The sequence below is a fragment of the Culex quinquefasciatus genome, chromosome 1 (genome assembly GCF_015732765.1).
Source record: "Culex quinquefasciatus strain JHB chromosome 1, VPISU_Cqui_1.0_pri_paternal, whole genome shotgun sequence".
NCBI lineage: Eukaryota > Metazoa > Arthropoda > Insecta > Diptera > Culicidae > Culex > Culex quinquefasciatus.
This window is the reverse complement of record NC_051861.1, coordinates 109,815,147-109,833,498: the sequence shown is the minus strand read 5'-3', so window position 1 is coordinate 109,833,498 and position 18,352 is coordinate 109,815,147. Positions and strand designations below refer to the sequence as shown.

General features: G+C 35.0%; 1 protein-coding gene across 3 annotated transcripts; it reads right to left on the bottom strand.

The window, feature by feature from the left end:
- Window positions 1-39: 39 nt before the first annotated feature.
- On the bottom strand, window positions 40-14,139 carry LOC6044371 (CDGSH iron-sulfur domain-containing protein 2 homolog). Of its 3 annotated transcripts, none has more exons than XM_038258564.1 (4): window positions 13,929-14,139; window positions 13,761-13,865; window positions 608-819; window positions 40-542 (listed from the first exon to the last, which is right to left on the bottom strand). In XM_038258564.1, the coding sequence occupies exons 2-4, from the start codon at window positions 13,855-13,857 to the stop codon at window positions 453-455; spliced, it is 399 nt and encodes a 132-aa protein (XP_038114492.1). In that variant the 5' UTR covers window positions 13,858-13,865; window positions 13,929-14,139; the 3' UTR covers window positions 40-452. The 3 variants fall into 3 exon arrangements, with proteins under 3 accessions (XP_038114492.1, XP_038114491.1, XP_038114493.1); XM_038258563.1 differs by having other exon boundaries at window positions 13,954-14,138; XM_038258565.1 differs by having other exon boundaries at window positions 13,971-14,138.
- Between the last annotated feature and the right edge of the window lie 4,213 nt (window positions 14,140-18,352).

The window sequence follows — 18,352 nt, the reverse complement described above, 5'->3', positions numbered from 1 at the left end:
TTGTCCTTCGCGAATGGAAAGAGAAAGAAATGATCCCGCCTTATTTTAACAACTCAACGCTTCAATTTTATTATTGCCATATTGGTTGTGATGAACATTTGTAAAAGTCTCTCTAAGTTAAGCCCCGGGAAATGTTTGAAACATCGGCAGTTGTTTTCAACTCTTTTGAGCACCACTATTTTGAATATCATTTTTCTGCAACGTTTTTGTTGTCTTTTTTAAAGTTGTTTTTTTTTTCAATCGTGAGTCCTATTCTTATCGCTGTAAAATTAAAAGCATTTTTCTTCAACATGATTTTTTTTCCAAGGATTAAGTAAAAAAAAATGGAACAATGATGGTGTGTTTCGAGCTACACAATTTAACTAGATCGCGAAATCAAACAAAAAAAAAACGTAAAGAAAAGGAGGGGGGATGCAATTCGGTTAGCCACTACTTTCGTTGAAACGGTTCCCCTAGTTCTTCTTGCGCTGCACGACAACCGGGCCCAGATTGTCCTGGCACTCCTTGTTGTGGGGACCGTGCGATCCGTCACAGTATGGCCACTGAAAAAAAAAAGAGTTTCAAAATGAAAATCTCACACAACAAAATAACCGCCAAACCAACTCACATTCTTGGACTTCCAGCAGCGGCAGAAGGCGGCCTTCTCGCCAATGTCCTCGATGTCGATCATGTCCACGACCTTGGCCTCTGCGGGCCGGATCGTGCGGTTCACCTTGGTGCTCGGCTTGGGGCGGGCCTCCGGGCAGAACGCCAGGTAGGACATGTAGACGAGGCCGCTGAGGGCGGCGGTCGGTGGGACGAGCGACAGCCAGTCCTTGACTGGAATTGTGGATTTTGAATTAGTTTTTTTATATTTTTTTATAAAGATTAGGATTTTAAATAATTGAAGAGAATTGGAAACCTAAAATTTAATCTTGATTAAACATGAAATTTGTCAAATAGAGCACATCTGGAAGCCCTAACTAATGTTACGCGCGTTAATGTAAAATTTACATAACTTTTCAAGAATGTTTCTAGAGTTTGGAAATATCTTTCAGGATTTTTTTTATTTGAAAACTTTAATTGCCAAGTAAACATGATCTTTGACCCTTTGTTAGAGCCAGCTGCGGTAAAAGGTCTGGGTGAAAAATAAATTTTGCAGTTTTCGATAAAATTTTATGTAATATTACACCCAGAAATATGTAGTCCATCAGTGTGGTAAACCTACTTCACCGAAATGGCAAGCTCATAGAGGCGTTCATTCTCAACCGGCCGAGCTGCCTAAAGCGCTTGTCTTCTCTATGATTGCTGGGTTTGAATCTTCCAGGTTGCAATTCTTTTTATGTGTAGATAAACTGTGCATGCAATGTGTAACACTCACACCTTTCTCACAAAATTTATTATGCCATGTCAGGCAAACTTATGGAAAATTGGACGAGCTTTCTACATACTGCATTTTTCGTGAGTCTTTTAGAAACATCTCAGGCTATTTCCTCAAAAACTTTGAACAAAAAAAAAATCATGAAAAATCTCAGAGACGTGGCGTGCATTTTTCTTTCAGTGTATTTTTTTTTTTCAGAAAGCCCGTCCAATTCCCTACAAGTTTGTCTTTGACCACTTTTTGATACAATAGAGTTATCTAAGCCCGCTCTCACGCACACTAGCACGCCATTTGTTTTGCTGGCCGGTACAAAATTTAACCTCAATCTTTTTCGTGTACGTACACGCAATACCTACATGCGCACGTAGATAACTCTATGCATCGGCTTCGAGACACAGTAGTCAGAATCGACTCAGAATCGAAAACTGAACAAATGTCTGTGTGTATAAAAATGTGTTTTCACAAATATCCGGATCTCACTTAAATATATATAAACTATGTCCAGATCAATTATCCGACCCATCGTTGGTTAGGTAATTGATGATCTGGCAACCCTGTCTCGAGTTATGACCACTTAAGTAATATTTATGTATCTTTTTGAAGCCGGATCTCACTTAAATGATTATAAACTATGTCCGGATCCATTATCCGACCCATCGTTGGTAAGGTAATTAAAAGACCTTTCCAAAGAGTCCAAAACAATGATGATCTGGCAACCCTGTTTCGAGTTATGATCACTTCAGTGATAATTGTGTACTTTTTTATTCCGGATCTAAAAAAAAAATGAAATTTGTGTTCAAATGTGTCCCATAGTTTGTAAAGAGTGAGGAAGGCATTAACCACATACGTGGATTAAGTTAGTTTTTAAATTATAAAATACAAAATTATTTAAATACCTTACACCCTTTTCAAATGTCATTTTTGAGTACAACATAACTTTTTAGTTTGACACTTTTGGTTGGTCAAAGTCAAACTAAAAAGTGACGAACTGTCATTTTTTACACGGCGCTCACGCACACTATCAACACAAATGTTTGATAGTGTGTGTGTGAACACCGTGTAAAAGAGGTGTCAAACTAAAGAGTGATCCCGTTCGTTTGACAACAGTTGGAATCAAACCATTGGGATTTGAGTGCACAAAAAAAATGGCTTATATAGGCCTACACAGCAAATTTTCTGAATGCGATTCAGTAATCATCACATTTACTGAAATTCGGTAATAAACAAAAACATTACTGACAAATCAGTACCTGGCTATCTGTCAAACTGAAACGTCACTTCTGACTTATTGTTTGGATTCTGTCGAGAGAAAATCCTCTTTCAAGTGTGTTTTTGTATTGTGATCTTTAGAAACAAAGGTAAGAAAAATGTTAATAACAAACGCCCCGATGCTAACAACCTGTTTTTTAGGTTTGGACGATTGATGAAATAAATGAATTAATAATAGTAGGGTACGTTATCCATTAGTGGGCCCCTTTTCTATAGTGGACCCTCTGAAGGGTTTTAGATGAAAAATTCAATAAAATCACAATTTAAAGCGTGTTGTTGTCTACAAATCTTTTATTTGGAATGTTCAGCATCATTTAAAACAATGTTGACTAACATTGAATTGTCCTTTTCACCAAAATAAGTGTTTTGAGTTCGACATCTGAAATCAGCCATGGCCACTAGCATTTTCACAACAAAACTGCATTTTTATCAGCAACTGTAAACAAATCTATTGTTTAATTTCGGTCAACCATTTATGTAATTAATATGAAAAAATAGCATCAAAATACTTTTTTAATTTTTTTTTATGTTTACAGTGGATTTTGAGACGTTTTCCCTGATCTTTTTCGGAAATAAATGTGTTTAAATATATGTTAGGTTTTTTGTTGTTTTGAGCCAAATTTGTTAACATAACATATTTCCCTGGAGATGGAGCCACACGTTGCCGTCGTTTCAGGGATACTTGCAAAGATGGTTTCCGATGTTGATATATATCACACATTTATTTTATATTTATATACTTGTGTTGATAGAAATCACAGCTTTTATAATATGTAAAATTGCAAGATATTGATTATTTTTATTTGAATCTCAATATTCTTGTTCGTAAAATCTGTTAGGAACAGGTTTAAATCTCTTTGATAATGGGGAGGAATAGTTAGTTTTTTTTTTGTAACTTTTTTTAGATTGTTTAAAATAGTAGTTTATGCAACAAGTTGCAAAAAGAGGATTTTTTCAGCACGAGTCGTACATTTATCTAACTCGGTTCACCGAGTTGGATAAATACGACGAGTGCTGAAAAAATCAAGTTTTGCAACGAGTTCCATACAACATTTTTTGCAATTTCAAAAAACACCCACTGAGTGAAATTTTATGTCGAATTTTCATGTATTTTGTCAATAAATCGTTTAAATCAATAAAATGTTGAAAAGTGTTACTTTTCGAAACAAGTGCTAAAAGTTCAACTTTTCAGCACCCATTTCAGTGCTGAAAAGTAGAACTTTTCAGCATTTATTTTGAAAAGTGTTGCTATTCGATTCTGTTATTTTTGGTACAGAAAAGTAGGCTATTTCGTCGTTCAAGAATGACAGGAAAAGTAAGTAGTTTCACGACGGAATTGCAAAAATAATAATTATTATTCCAAACTTCAGTTATGTGTAAGCAAGTTTAGTAATACTATCAGAATCTCCGATTCCAATTGAACCATTCTGAATTGTCAAAAAATCCATGGAGTCTCGATCAATCAATAGTGAAATGATATCGGACAAAATTCGTTAATCTGTTGAACTAACGGTTCTCGGATTATGGTTGTATCGACCATTGTTGCGAATCGAGGATCTATTGGAGTTTTGACGATCAAATAGAGCCTAACGTTTCAAAAGGACACACAGGTGTGAACAGGATTGTGTCTCTTTCACTCAAGAGATAGTTTACATAAGGTATGATAGGGATACACTCTTGTTTGCAAAGCTTGTGTGCCCTAATGAAATGGAAAGCACGAAATAGTCGTATTAACAACGAGTGTTCAACTTGTAAAATATGAACATTTCATTATTGTACATTGTTTTTGGAAGCAGCAAGACAGGTTTTAAAACTAGGTAAAGAAATATTTGGCTTTGTAATTGAAATTGAGATTTGAGATTCAAGTTACTTTCAGACAGTTTAGTTGAGGTTCATTCAAGTTAGTTAGTTTTCCCAGAAAAAAAGGCCTCAAGATTTATGTTCCCTTGACAAGTTAGTTTTCATCTTTAATTTTCCAGTAAATTTATTTGATTTCCTTTAAATTTGAAATACATCATAGGTTCCCTTTGTATGAATCTCAAATTAGTTTTAGATTAAATCATAATTTCAGATTTCCTTTATTCAGTTTTAAAGTTAGATGAACGTAACTGCTCAAGTCATTCAAGTTCTTACTACTCACACCTACACTAATTTTCTTTCACCTTCCCCCTCCTGATCCCCTATATCTTCCGGTGGTGTTCATTTTGTATGCAATACTAGTTCGGCCACTACCCTTTTTTCCACAAGAAACCGGACTTGGACTGACTTGAGGCCGCGTCCCCCACCTTGCTCCGTAAAACGAAAACGAATTTGTTAACATAACATATTTGTTTATGATGAAAAGTGAGCAAAATCCATTTTTATTCATTATATCTATCATTAGACCTTCACCATGCATCAAAACAAATATCGGTTAAATTTGGTATAAAAATAACAGTTTGCCTACAGTGGACCCGGGTCCACCATCGGATTATGGACCCGGGTTCACTATAGGAAAAGGGGGTTAACCATAACAGGCAAAAAAACTTTTTTTTTCTAATCGCTATTTTTCTGCTTAAAAACAAATAACTGATGAAACAAATAGTCAAAATTGTTCAAAAGACTTCAAATTTCATTGTTTTGTACAAAGAGTTGTGAAAAAGTGCTGAAATATTGAAAATTAGTGAAAAATGTCCTTCGGCTCTACTAGGGGGTACACTAATGGTTAAAATACCCTATTTTAATGACAACCAAAATAAAATTTTGATAACTGAAAAAACCAGCAATGATTGCTGAATCTTCAGCAAATGATCTGTCAAACTGCCACAAGCAGTGTTGCAAATGAGTGATAGAAAGGCTATCAATGGATAATCTCTGCTCCAAAAATATCCGAGAGTTTAGCGGCTGTCATTATAGAGCTTTATGACGTTTCGCGAACGCACACTAGCGCACCATTTGGTTTTGCTGCCTGACAAAATTTAACCTCACTTTATTTTCGTGTACGTACACGCAATACATACGCACATAGATTACTCTATCGAGAAATTAAAAGTGAGAGTGTGTGCGTGCAACATGGAGTTAAACTTTTCGAAGTGCCATGGGAACCTTCACAGCAACTGCACAGAAAGTTTAACTCCATGTTGCACACACTCTCACTTTTAATTTCTCGATAGCTTGTGCGATCTCTTTTTGTATCTCGTGAGTCGTGATTACCAGCGATGTCAGTCTCTCTCTATCACTCCTCCCCTTTTCCTCGACTATGCGCTCTCACCGCGGATTCTCTCAATCTCTCCGAAAACAGCAATGAGAGCACGCGAGATGGCGGTTAGGAGCCGACCACGCATGACGTCCCGCAGGCCCGTAGCCAGGGGGGGGGCTACCGGGCTGCAGCCCCCCCCGAAATTTTTTCCATATTTTTTATAATGTGCTATCGAAAACAAAACCCTCAAATCGATGATTGTGAGTTTTCTTTCATACTCCCAGAAGTAGATTGTTAGATAGAGAATCTAGAATACATTGATCAAACTATGTAATTTTTGCTTCCATTGCCGGGCAAAAACTTTGTGGAATATAGACCCAATATTTAACAATTGAGCTGCATATTTGAACATTTTTTTTCCAGTGACATTTTATTCGCCTCGTTTACGTTTACAATTTACTTTGGTGCTAAATTTATCCTACACTGAGACGTTGGGCTATCTTTCAAAGAAGAAAGATGGACAAGTGTCTAAAAGAGCGCCTAGGTCAAATAAAGTTCAGCCCAGCCTCGATTGCCCGCGGACCTTGCAAAAATTTGACTTCGAATAATCGAATCACGAAAAATTTGTTTTTTCGAGCTTGTACGGCATCATACAGGAAAAAATGGCATTTTAACTTTTCTAAAGTGATTTTAAGAAAGTGGTCATAACCCTTGTAACATTTTAGGTTTTAATTAGGCCATAAAAGCCTTTTTAGGCCGTATGAGGGTTTTCAGAACCATGATAAAACCTGTAAGTTTAAAAATGTTACTAGGGAATGGCGGTGATGAAATATTGAATTTGACTGAAATGAGGTGGCAGAAGCCAAATTTGATTTAACATCAAGTAAATAAAAATACTATTTTTTTTTATTTTTTCATGAATCGATTATCTAAAATCGATAATCGAAATGTTAGATTATCGAGACTTCCTTTGGGGACCTTCAATATATTTCCAAAAGGTTTGTTTTCTACATTTTTCAAAATATACCTTATTTTTCATAAATATTTATTAAATCAAAACTAAAAATTCTCAAAATATTTTTTCTAGTATTTTTAAAATTTTATGGATTTTTTTTAAATTCTTGAATTTATTCTAAATCTAAATTATTCGCTCTACAGCATTGCCTTGGCGTTCTCGAATGCGAGATTCTTACTCGAAAGTAGGTGTCCGAAGGCATGATTGTTAAGGCAATTGCAAACCTCTTTGTACACCTTAGCTTCCATCCACCCCGGGATTCAAACTGACGACCTTTAGATGCCACCGGGACCTTTTGGGATCGAACCCAGGCCGACTGGGTGAGAGGTAACCACGCTTGCTCCTACATCACGGGTCCTGGGAATTTATTATGGAGTTTATATTTGGAGCGTGTCTTAAGTGATTTTTGAAATTTGAAATTATTTAATTTCTAATTAATATTTTATTTTTATGCTTTTCTGTTTTCAAACATTTGATTTTCTGAAAATTTGAATTTCTGGCATCTTTAGATTTAGAATTTCAGAGTTTTGATTTTAAAATAATAATAAAAAATCTAAAAATACATTTTTTTTAAATTATATATTTCTACCTCCCCTGCAACTCGTCTGGAAAATCGAAGGACAAATAAAATATTTGTTTCAAATAACTTCTCACCATTGAAGTGCATTTTCTTACGTCAATAATACAAAAAATTCGATGTACAGTACAGACAAAAAGATTTCGTCACTAGCCGGTTATTTTGAAAACTTAGGATGCAAAACAACTGGTACAAAATGCATTTTAAAACACATTTAAAATTATAAAATCATGTCTTATATTTAAAATTATAAAATCATGTCTTATATTTAAAATTATAAAATCATGTCTTATATTTTTTTGTATATATTTTTCATTTGCTTTTTTCCGGTCGGAATCGAGAGATATAAATTTAAAAAATATTCGCAACGGCCTAATTTTAACTTTAAAAATTTCACAATTTAAATAATTTTAGATTTAATTTTCTTTATTTCAAAGTGTTTTTACTTTGTATTTTGGAATATTTGAATTTAGAAATTCTTAAATTACTGAATTTAGAAATGCTCAATTTTTAATTTTTTAAAATTTGGATTTTTTATTGTTTTTGGTTTAAGAATTACCTTATTTTCGAAATTGTGAAATCCTAAATATTTGAGATGGACCAATATTTTTATTATTGAATTCAACAATTTATAAATTGCTGAGTTTTCAAAAAAATAAAATCCCGAAAATTGAATGTTTATTGTAATGGCTTTCCCTAATTTTAAACTTCACTCTCAGCAAAAAACTAAATCTATCAGGGGTGATCAAAGTATGGCCCGCGGGCCCATTTTGAATGATCATGTAAAATGTCTCGTTGATCACTTGTAAAATGATTCTATACTTTTCAAAATTAAGTTTTATTTTAAACTTTTTTATGTTAATATTCTATATTTTTTATTAAAAACAAATCATTTATCAATGTTTTGATCCACACACACACACAAATATTTTGTTCAAAAATCATAATAATAAAAACAAATTCACACGTTTCAATGTGAGTGAAACTAAAAACATTTCTGGAAATATTTATAAAACACTAAAATTTTACATATATAGAAATCTATAATAATATAAAAGTCATAATAACCCTATTATGAACTAACCCTCAAAATGACTTTGCACTTAGAAACCTTCCCTCGAGGTTCGAACTCATGACAGTTGGATAACGAATCTGACTACCAACAAAATGTTGAAATCGGAGGAAGAAGGCTGTTGAAAATATGTTACAAAGCTTTTGTCGACCAACCCTCTCCTCCTCCACGATTAAAAATTGGCTCGAAAAATCAGAAACAAAACTTTTTTCAAAAATCAAAAAAATATGAAAATTTATTTATTTTTCTGCGTTTAGAATCATTTGAGCATGTTCGGGTGTATTCAAAGTTAATATGAATTTTCGTGAATCTACATTTTTTGAAAATAATGATTGCAATTTACTTTTGCAAGTGCTTAAAACATTTTCTTACACTTTTTTTCATTGGAAAGATAAAATTCTGGCTCTTAACGATTTTTCATTATTCACCTCTCAAATTAACGATAAAATTACGTCGTTACATGCATTGTTCAGATTACCTGTCATCATTTTCGAAATATCAAAATTGAAAACACAAGTACATTTAGCTACAAACTTTTTTTTCAAATACCTTAAACAATAATATTAACAATACCGATGTTTTCTATTATTTTTTATTAATGAAAATACTCAAAAAATTACAAAAAAATAAAACATAATAACGTTTGGTTGTATTTTTTTAGTATTTTAAATTATTTTTTAAAGTAATTTCTTTTTTTAAATAATCTATTTTGTAAATTTGGCCCGCATGCTCATTTGAGCTTCAAATTTGGCCCGGCCTCCAAAATCTTTGAGCACCCCTGCTTTCAATGTTCGACTCTGCGTTTTTAAACAATTAGGCCGTTGCAAATATTTTTTGAAGTTTATGTCCCTCGACTCTGGTCGGGCTCGAGGGGAGGGGAAAAAAATAAAAAAAATATAAAAATTGAAATAACAAGCCATGGTCTCAACATTTGAATGAAAAAGGTGTTTTAAAATTCATTTCACACCTGCCCAGTTGTTTTGCAATCATTAGTTTTCAAAATATCCAAATATTGAAGAGATTTTTTTTCGCCGCAAAAAAAACTGTACACTGGAATTCCACAAAAATTGAAAATATTTTTGATCGATCCCAAACATGCTAAATATGATTTTAAACGCAGGAAAATGCATTTCTAATTGTTTTCAGTTGGTTAGACTTCTATTTCCTTTCACATTTTGAAGTTTTTTGAAAAAATATTTTTTTGCCCTTTGATATTTCGACTTTGAAACTTTGAAAAATATTTGCAACGGCCTTATTGATTTTTAATATTTTTTTTAGCAATTACATTTTTTTTCAAACGTTTCTAATTTTCAGTCGCATTCAAATAAACAATCTCAAATTATTTGATTTTTTCATCAATAACGTTAAACGCCACTTTTTGATTCTGTTCCCTTTCAGCTGCTTACCGCCTGACAAAAACATTTTCGTGACTCTTCCGTTGACCATTGATTGAGCGTTTTTTATAGCGAATTTTACGTTCCTTCCGTGCTCCGTACTAGCATGTTAGGGCAAAACTTTTATTTTTCTTTTGAATGTTAAATATAATTCTAGTAGCAAAATGCCAGACGTAGATCAGGTTTACAGGAAAAATCTCATTGTTTTAAACATTCTTATGGAATGTTTTCTTGACTGTTCATTGAACCAGATTTCGTAAATATTTTTTTTAAATCCTAAAATTTGTTAAATTTCGTTTCCAGAGTTATATTGCTTTAATATACAAACCAATATAATTTTACATCATTTTTATTAGTTAAATAACAGAAATGAAAAAAATGATGTAATACAGTTTTTATCTATAAAACTATAGTAGAAATTATCCATCGGTTATAAATTAGATAGTAGAAATTTACCAATTTGATCATGAGTTTTTCATCCAGAGTTGTTGAACTACGAAATTACATACATCAGTGAGATAAATTAACATTTTTTCTGGCAATTTTTGTTATTAAAAGTTTTATTCAGGGAATATTTTAAATTTATAGATAATTTGCTAGTGGACAGTTTTTCATAAAATTCGATTACATTTCAACAATCCAAGAAAACGTAAGAAAATCATTTTCTTTTCAAGTTCTTTTATAGAAACATGCTATATGAAAACAATGGATTTTTGATGAAGCAGTTTCTTCAATTTAATTTTAAAGAAACATAAGATGAAACTCTTTAAAATCTTTTTTTTGCATACAATATTTTACAGTTTTATAATTCTTCTCAATAATTATACCGTTAACCAGGTGAATTTAAACGAGTGGTATTTCTGATTTGCTGATTTCCATATCCTTTGAATTTTTGAACCCAAGCCCCCCCCGAACAAAAATCCTGGCTACGGCCCTGACGTCCCGTTAAACTGCGTTTGCAAAATTGGTTTTGTGGCGTCTTTTGTGGTTAAACGCTTTTGCGGTAGGATGATCGTGGAAGCGGGAATGAGCGAGAAAAGGAAAATGTCAATCGCAAGTGGGTAAACACGAAAACATGTTCGGCTATGTTCGGTGCTGAGAGTTTCAATGAGGAGAGAAGAGCAGTTGTATTTGAGGCATGATTATTCAGGCGGGATAATTGTAGTTGCTGAGAGCTGATATTTTGATATTTTAACAACCCTGGCCACAAGAAAATTACTGAATTTTCAGCAAAATAATTTTAAGTTTCTTTTGCTGAAATTTCAGTTGTTTTGACAACTATTTTACTGAAATTTCAGTAAATCATCTGTCACAGTGACAAATATCAGTTAACTGATAATTCAGTAAAATCCAAATGACTGAATCGTTTACTGAAAATTGGTGTGTACCCATTTTAATCACTCTAAGCCGTTCGACCAGTTCTCTTCAATCACTTTCGTCGTTTTCCACTATGAAATCAACATTTTCAGATGTATCAACAATGGAAAGTTGCTTGCTCACTTTTATTTGAGCTGTTTATTACTTTGGAACAGTCAAAAACACTTTATGATTGAAAGCTGTAATTTATGATCATATGACAGGTCGACAATAGAAATAGGCTGAGAAAAGGTATAGTTCCCCTTGATCCGGACATTACTTTCATCAAAATATCTGAGATCCGGCACAAAAAAAGTTTAAAAATAACACATGAGTGTTTGTAACTTCTGATAGGGTAGCCAGATCTTCCATAATTTGAGCTCGTTGGAAAGGTATTTTGATTACCCATCCAACGATGAGTTGCATGATAGATCCGAACGTTTTTTTTTTTTCATCAAAATATTTGAGATCCGGCCTCAAAAAAGTATATAAATAACACGTAAGTGCTTATAACTTTTGATAGGGCAGCCAGATCTGCAGTATTTCGGGCTTTTAAATACCTTTCTAAAAATGTATAAAATGACGGGTTTTCTTACAAAACCACAATTTTTACAGTCTTCCGGACTTTTGCTAAAACCGCTTTTTAGCATAACTTTTGAAGTACTTAACTAAACTTCATCATGAGTCCAAAACGGACAAAATCGTTTCGGCCAGTGCCGATATAATCGAGTGACAATTTTTTGATCAACACACACCACACAAACAGACATTTATTTGCTCAGAATTTGATTCTGAGTCGATATGTAGACGTGAAGGTCGGTCAAATTACAAAGTTCAATTTTCGAGTGATTTTATAGCCTTTCCTCAGTAAGGTGAGGAAGGCAAAAATAATCACGATGCGTAAAATGCTTCTCCAAACAAAACAATGAAAACCGTTTTTTGATTGATACCTTTCAGAGCCTTAGGAAGAACTCTTAGTGCCGATGCATGTCTGGTTGGTTATGTTACACATGGCATGACCAAAATGACAAAGTACGTTGTATAAAGCTCTTGAAATTAAAACTATATTTAATTATATTTCTAGTCACTCTATTTCAAGTCCAAGCGATGGTTCACGCTCCATACAAAAAATATTTTATTTGTATGGAAATTGTCCACGACGGGAAGGGGGTATGGGCGTTGAGTTTTCCAAAAAAGGGAAATTGGGTTTTATTGGTCTCAAATGAAAGTTTAGGATGTCCCCTTTCCGATCCGACCCGGATAACCAGATTTGGTCACTTTGGCGACCGGGAATCTACTACAACCGAAAAAATACATTTTTTAAACTCCAAGTTTGAATAGCTGTATCTCCGGCAAATTTCAATTAATCAGGAAACCCCGGGTTGCATTCGACAGGTATTTTCGTATACTTTGAACACAAATATTTATATCACTGTAACTTTTTTTTTTATATATATATGCAATATATTTTTAAATTCAAGCAAGATAAATGTTAACTACTTCTGAAATTAAATTATTTTTCCAATGAATATAGAAAGCTACACTGCCGTTCTACGCATAATTGTCCCATGTCAGTTTTGGTCGATTTTGACTTTATGACATTTTTAAGTTTAGTTTGATGTGTACTTTAAGAAAAACACATAAAATCTGGTACTTTGTTCGAAAACTCATTAAAAACAACACCAAGTCTGTTTGTCCCATCGTCAAACTTCTACGCATAATTGTCCCACCAAGTATTTTCTTACACGGAATCATTAGTTTTACTAAACATTATGTCTTGTTTACCTTTTGTAAAACAAGAGAATCACAAACAAAGGTGATAAACTGCTAACTGAGGTGATTAGGGACACATAGGGCGAAAAGGAACCCACGGGACAATTATGCGTAGAAACACAGAAATCGGTCGAAAAATTTCAATCGCGTTTTTCTCAGTTGCACTTTTTTGAACATGGGACAACTATGCGTAGAACGGCAGTACAATAATTGAAAGTTACTTCAAGGCACACCTGCTCTAGTTTACAAATTAAGATAATTTTCCCTAACGCTACATCACACCTCTCTCTTCCAACATCCATAAAACACTTCCATTCTATCTACAGACACAAACCGGCACCGCGTTCGTGACACCAAAAACAAAGCTTATATAACTCGCAAAGCGAGTGACCCGTCCCAGCTGCCTCTCAAACGCACTATTTGCGACCAGGTCTCAGACTCATGTTTTCAACGCTTATGATCTACTACAACGCTCTAATGGCTTTAATGAGGTCACGACGTGGTCACTCAACTCGGAGATCACTTTTTTTTTGAAATCGATCTCTTGCTCCAGAAATCACCCCCAATTCAATCGAAACCCATTAAAAATTCCACATTTTCACCATTTTCCAACCATCGCGCGGTGTGTGATTGTTCAACTTTATCGCTCAACGGAGATTCTGTAATGGCCCCCCAAAGTCACGCATCACGGATTTCCACGACGACGACGGAGTTACATTTGAGTGATTGTACAAGAAGGAAAGTAAAAGATCGCTGAAGTACTTACAGCCAAGCCGGAACCATCCACCGAAGGAGTTCGGAATCGGCAACCCCGACAGATAGTTGGGAAGGGTGGTCTTGACCAGGCCGGACAGAGTCTCCATCGTAATACCTGGGCGGAAAGCAGAACCGAGAATTTAGTCGTCTTAGACCCGCTGGAGATTACAACACATACGATGGATGATGCTGCAAATACGTACCGCTTTCTAATACTCACACGGGCGGGAAATCGAGGAAAAAAAATGAACCAGGTGGTTGGTTGGTTGTGGCAGGTTCCGTAGAGCGCTCTGTTGTTTCGCTACACAACGATTAGCAACGAACCGACGATGACTGACGAAGTTGACGATCGTGATTTCCACCAGCAAATCGAAATGAAAGTGACAGAAGGCCGCTGAGCAGGCTTTGACGTTTCTTCGACAAAGGGAACGAACATTTCAAAGGGAAGCAAGGAAGGAGCGGCATTATTTCTTGTATGGCGTGGGACTATGTATTTATGTCAAAATCCTGACTTTTTTAAACTTGCAGATATTTTGAGCAAAAATTTACAACCAAAATGTCTATTTTTATGTCAACTGCCTTAGCCCTTTCAAGCCTGAATTTTGAAAAAAAAAATTTATTTAATTATGGGAAAATGATTCTTATAACCATAAAAAATAATATAGAAATTTTGAAATTCAAACAATCAAAAATTCTCAATATTCAAAATTTATAGATCAACAATATATTTTTTTGATTTACTTAAACTTTCTAAAGTCAAAAATTTAAAAATTCTGAATTTTCAAAATTTTAAATATCCGAAATCCAAAATTGAACAATTTAAAAAAGTAAATTTTACAATTAAACATTTCATTCAGAGAAACCCTAGGAGAAACCTCTTATCACGCGGTGGCGTTATGCTTTTTATTTCATCGATTTCTCTAAAACTACACGATTTTTTTGTAAGCATCAAAAAGTCTCTTTTAGATCTGAACAGAACCTGCAAATTGATTTTAAAAGATTGCAAAAATGTTGCGGTGTTTCAGAGATGCCGATAAATTAGAAAAAAACAAAACGCATCGCATAAAAAGACGTTTCTCTGTAGCTTCAATATTTTTAAATTTTTAAAAAACTTCTTTAGAAAATTGAAAAATAGGATTTAGGAAATTTCTTATTCAATAAATTTATAATGTCTGGGATTTGAATTGTTTCATGCGGTACGATGTGTACATACAAATACAAATACAAACGAGGGGAATGTCACTCCGCGATAACACATTAAAGCGCACAAAAACGAGCTCGAAAAGCATCAACGCTACTCATCGTGCCGAGTTTTCACATAACGCCACCCTTAAGCAAGTTATCGCAAGTTAACGCGCGTTAAAGCGAGTTAAAGCGACCAGCGTCTGCTCGACTTTTGAACCAGGGAAATTTATCTTGCAACCTTGCCGTCGAGCAGGGTTTGGTCACCGACACCGACGTAACACCACCGGTGGTTTGGTCATGTTTGGCAACTCGGTATTTGTTTTTGTTTTTGTCAAGCAGTTTAGACAGAAAGAAAAAAATAACAGCAACAATTTAGTTTTTTTTGTCGACGGCCGGAAAAGTTTGCTCCGGTGTGAACGCCGACTCTATCATCCACAGAACAAGGCGATAATATTTTCGGTCGGTTGCTCGGGTTTCAGTAAAGTCGGTAAATTGTTATAAAATTGTACTTTTATGGCTCGTCAAAACCCGTGTTTCGGAGAGTTTTTACCATAAAAAGATGTGCTTAGTGATACCAGACCGATCCGCCCAGAGAGATAGGCAGAAATATATAAAATAAAGTTGGGTTCAGATTTGAGAAGAGGAAGTGTATTTTTCGGGAAAAAGAAGAAACCGTGGTGCAATTTTTTAGTGACTCTAATTTAGACTAAGTTTTTGGAAGTTTTTGGACTAAATGTGGAGCAAATTTAGTGAGGAAGGTAAATCATGGTCATACTTAGTTGGTGATAACGTGTGGAAAAGGTACGTGGCCAAATAGTGAGTCTAGAGTTGAATTTCTAGCAGTGTAAATTTTCGTTGCTGGGGTCTAAGGTAAAACAACCAATCATGAATGAGAATTAAGGGGCAGTGACGGCAGCCTTATTTGCCATTTTTCTGTTGTTTTGGAGTTTCCACTTAATCATAAACTAACATTAAAGACTGAGTACCCTTTATTTTTTTCTAATAATGTCAATCGAATATGCTTTTCTTAATTAAAAATAACTATCTTGCGACCCATAATAAACCCCTAAAAAATTTTAAAAAAATGGCATACGGCGTTTAGCCTAAAAAGATTCGAAGCTTTAGGTCGAATTCTCACTGGGTGGTATCCTAGGTGGTATCATTATGTTTCTGAAAAATTAATTGCACCAATATATTTGACGGAGTTTCACCATTTTGTAAGAAAGGCTCTATTTCACCTCTGGTGATATTACATCGGATTTTTCTGCTGTAGTTTGAGGTGTGTGTAGGGAATGAGAGCGGGTACAGTTAAATTAAAAAGTTGATTGTATTGAAAAGCATGCAAAAGTATTGATGTTAGCAGAAATTAAAACTTGAAACACTTTGTTGGAAAACTTTCCACAAATTGCACGATTGTCTAAAAATCTCTGAAATCCGCAATAATACAGTTTGTACACATATTCGTACTCGATTACTCCAAATTTCATTCTGGATGATCGTAACACATTTTTTTTCAAAATTTCTCTTGTCTAAATATAACTCCAAAACTGTTTCAAAGTTGTCTGATTTTCTGTAATCTAAGATAACGACAATATTGGCATCTAAGAATTAAAGAATCTAAAAATAAAATAATTCGGAATTTCATTTCATTTATTGGATTGTTTTGGCAAAAACATCAGTGCACTAATTATCCTAAGCTGAGATATGGGGTACCTTTCAACAGCTGACTAATTCAAACGGTATTAGAGTTTACTGGAGTTTACACGGGAGAACAAATTGAGCAGGGGAAGGAAAAAAGTTACAAAATAACCTTCGAAATTGCTAATAGATAGGGGATAGTTTGAGGAAAGGAGGTATTTCTTATTCTAATAGTTGGGAATTTCTTAAGTTGTATTTTTTCAGTTTTAAATGCTTAGTTTAAAAAAAATAGAGGCTGGAAACTGATTTTTTTTAAAATTTTATTTAATATATTTTTTAACATTAAAACCACGGGGTGCCGTAGAAGTTGGTTTCCTTGCATCATAAATTTGTTGCCAATTTCTTTAAAAAGTTGTTAAGGATGCGATTTCTAGCTGGGTTTATTCACTGACAGCCTGGCAGCCAACATATTTTGCAGAAACACAAGTCAAGTTATTTCTCTAACAAAGTGCTGGATATTTTTGGTTTTTCTAAAAGAACTCACGACTTTGAGTCAAACTGCATTAACAACTCAAAAATGATGAAAATACGTGCAAAAAAGTGTTTTGAAAATTTTCATCACAAGATAGCGCCCAAAATGGTTTTGAAGAATTATTGAGAAAATGCATTTTGTTATCCATCTTGTGAAACTATTTGTTAAATTCAGACTTCAACATTCTTAAAAGACCTGACTCCGACTCAACAACTCCCATCGAGAAATAAAAAAGCGTGCTGTAAGCCGTAACATGGTGTGAAACTTCTGCAGCTGTCATGGTAAACTCCACAGAAGCTTGACAGAAAGTTTAACTTGACTTGACATTATACGTGTGTAGTTTAAATAACAAGTTATCGTACCTGAATGTCTCTGATCACGACAGTACCCAATAACATAACAAATTACAAATTTAACTCCATGTTGCACTTTTAACATCATGATTCATGATACAGAGCGGGTTCCCTATGTAATGCATATAGAACCTTTTGAAAATTGAATCTAGGTTTCAAGCTTTTGATATCTGTCAGTCGTTCTAAATAATTACACTCAAACCCCGATGGATTGACACCAACTGTTTGTCGGAATTACACCGAGCTTACGCAGCGGTAATCGCGAGACGGTCGGAATCGAGAAAAGAAAAGTAGAACTCGCGGTTACAATCGAAAAGAACTTTATTCTGCCGAGCAACTTCTGCTGCGACGCGCACGCGGTAAACTTTGGAGAGAGAATGAGGTAGTGTAATCGCCAAGGCTCTGTCAACCAAGGTTGGCGTAATAACGGCGCACCAAGGTGGTGTGAAATAGGGGAACACTGTATATTTCATCACTCCCCTCAGTGTGAGCCTTCTTCACTAGTCCTCCATCACTGGTGCTTCTGTGCCGCCTGCAGCCACCGCGACCGCGCACGCCGCGATCTCTACAGCGTGTTTCACCTCGTAGTCGTCCAGGCAGCGTAGTTGCGCTGATCTCGGCCCGCCTTCGTCACCTCCTGCTTCGTCGAACTCTTCTTCGTTACTGTCAGTTGCTTCGTCTCCAGCCGAGTTTTCTCCGACTTCTTGCTTGAGTTCCTCCTTCTTCTTGACGAACGGCTTCAGCTCAATCTCGTCCACCGATGTCTCCGCCGGCCACTCCACCGTTGTCGTGCCATCGCCGAGTTCGTTGAACCTTGCGTCACAGCTAACGGTGATCTTGTCCGACTCCAGATCGACAAACCGGTACGCTTCCCGATCCATGGCCGACCCGACG

What these genes read in the sequence shown, in the direction of transcription:
- LOC6044371 (XM_038258564.1), bottom strand. Translation starts at nt 13,857, where the DNA reads ATGGAGACTCTGTCCGGCCTGGTCAAGACCACCCTTCCCAACTATCTG. An exon ending in TGGATGGTTCCGGCTTGGCT is followed by an intron (nt 820 to 13,760) that starts GTAAGTACTTCA and finishes CCACAATTCCAG; the next exon opens with TCAAGGACTGGCTGTCGCTC. An exon ending in GCTGCTGGAAGTCCAAGAAT is followed by an intron (nt 543 to 607) that starts GTGAGTTGGTTT and finishes TTTTTTTTTCAG; the next exon opens with TGGCCATACTGTGACGGATC.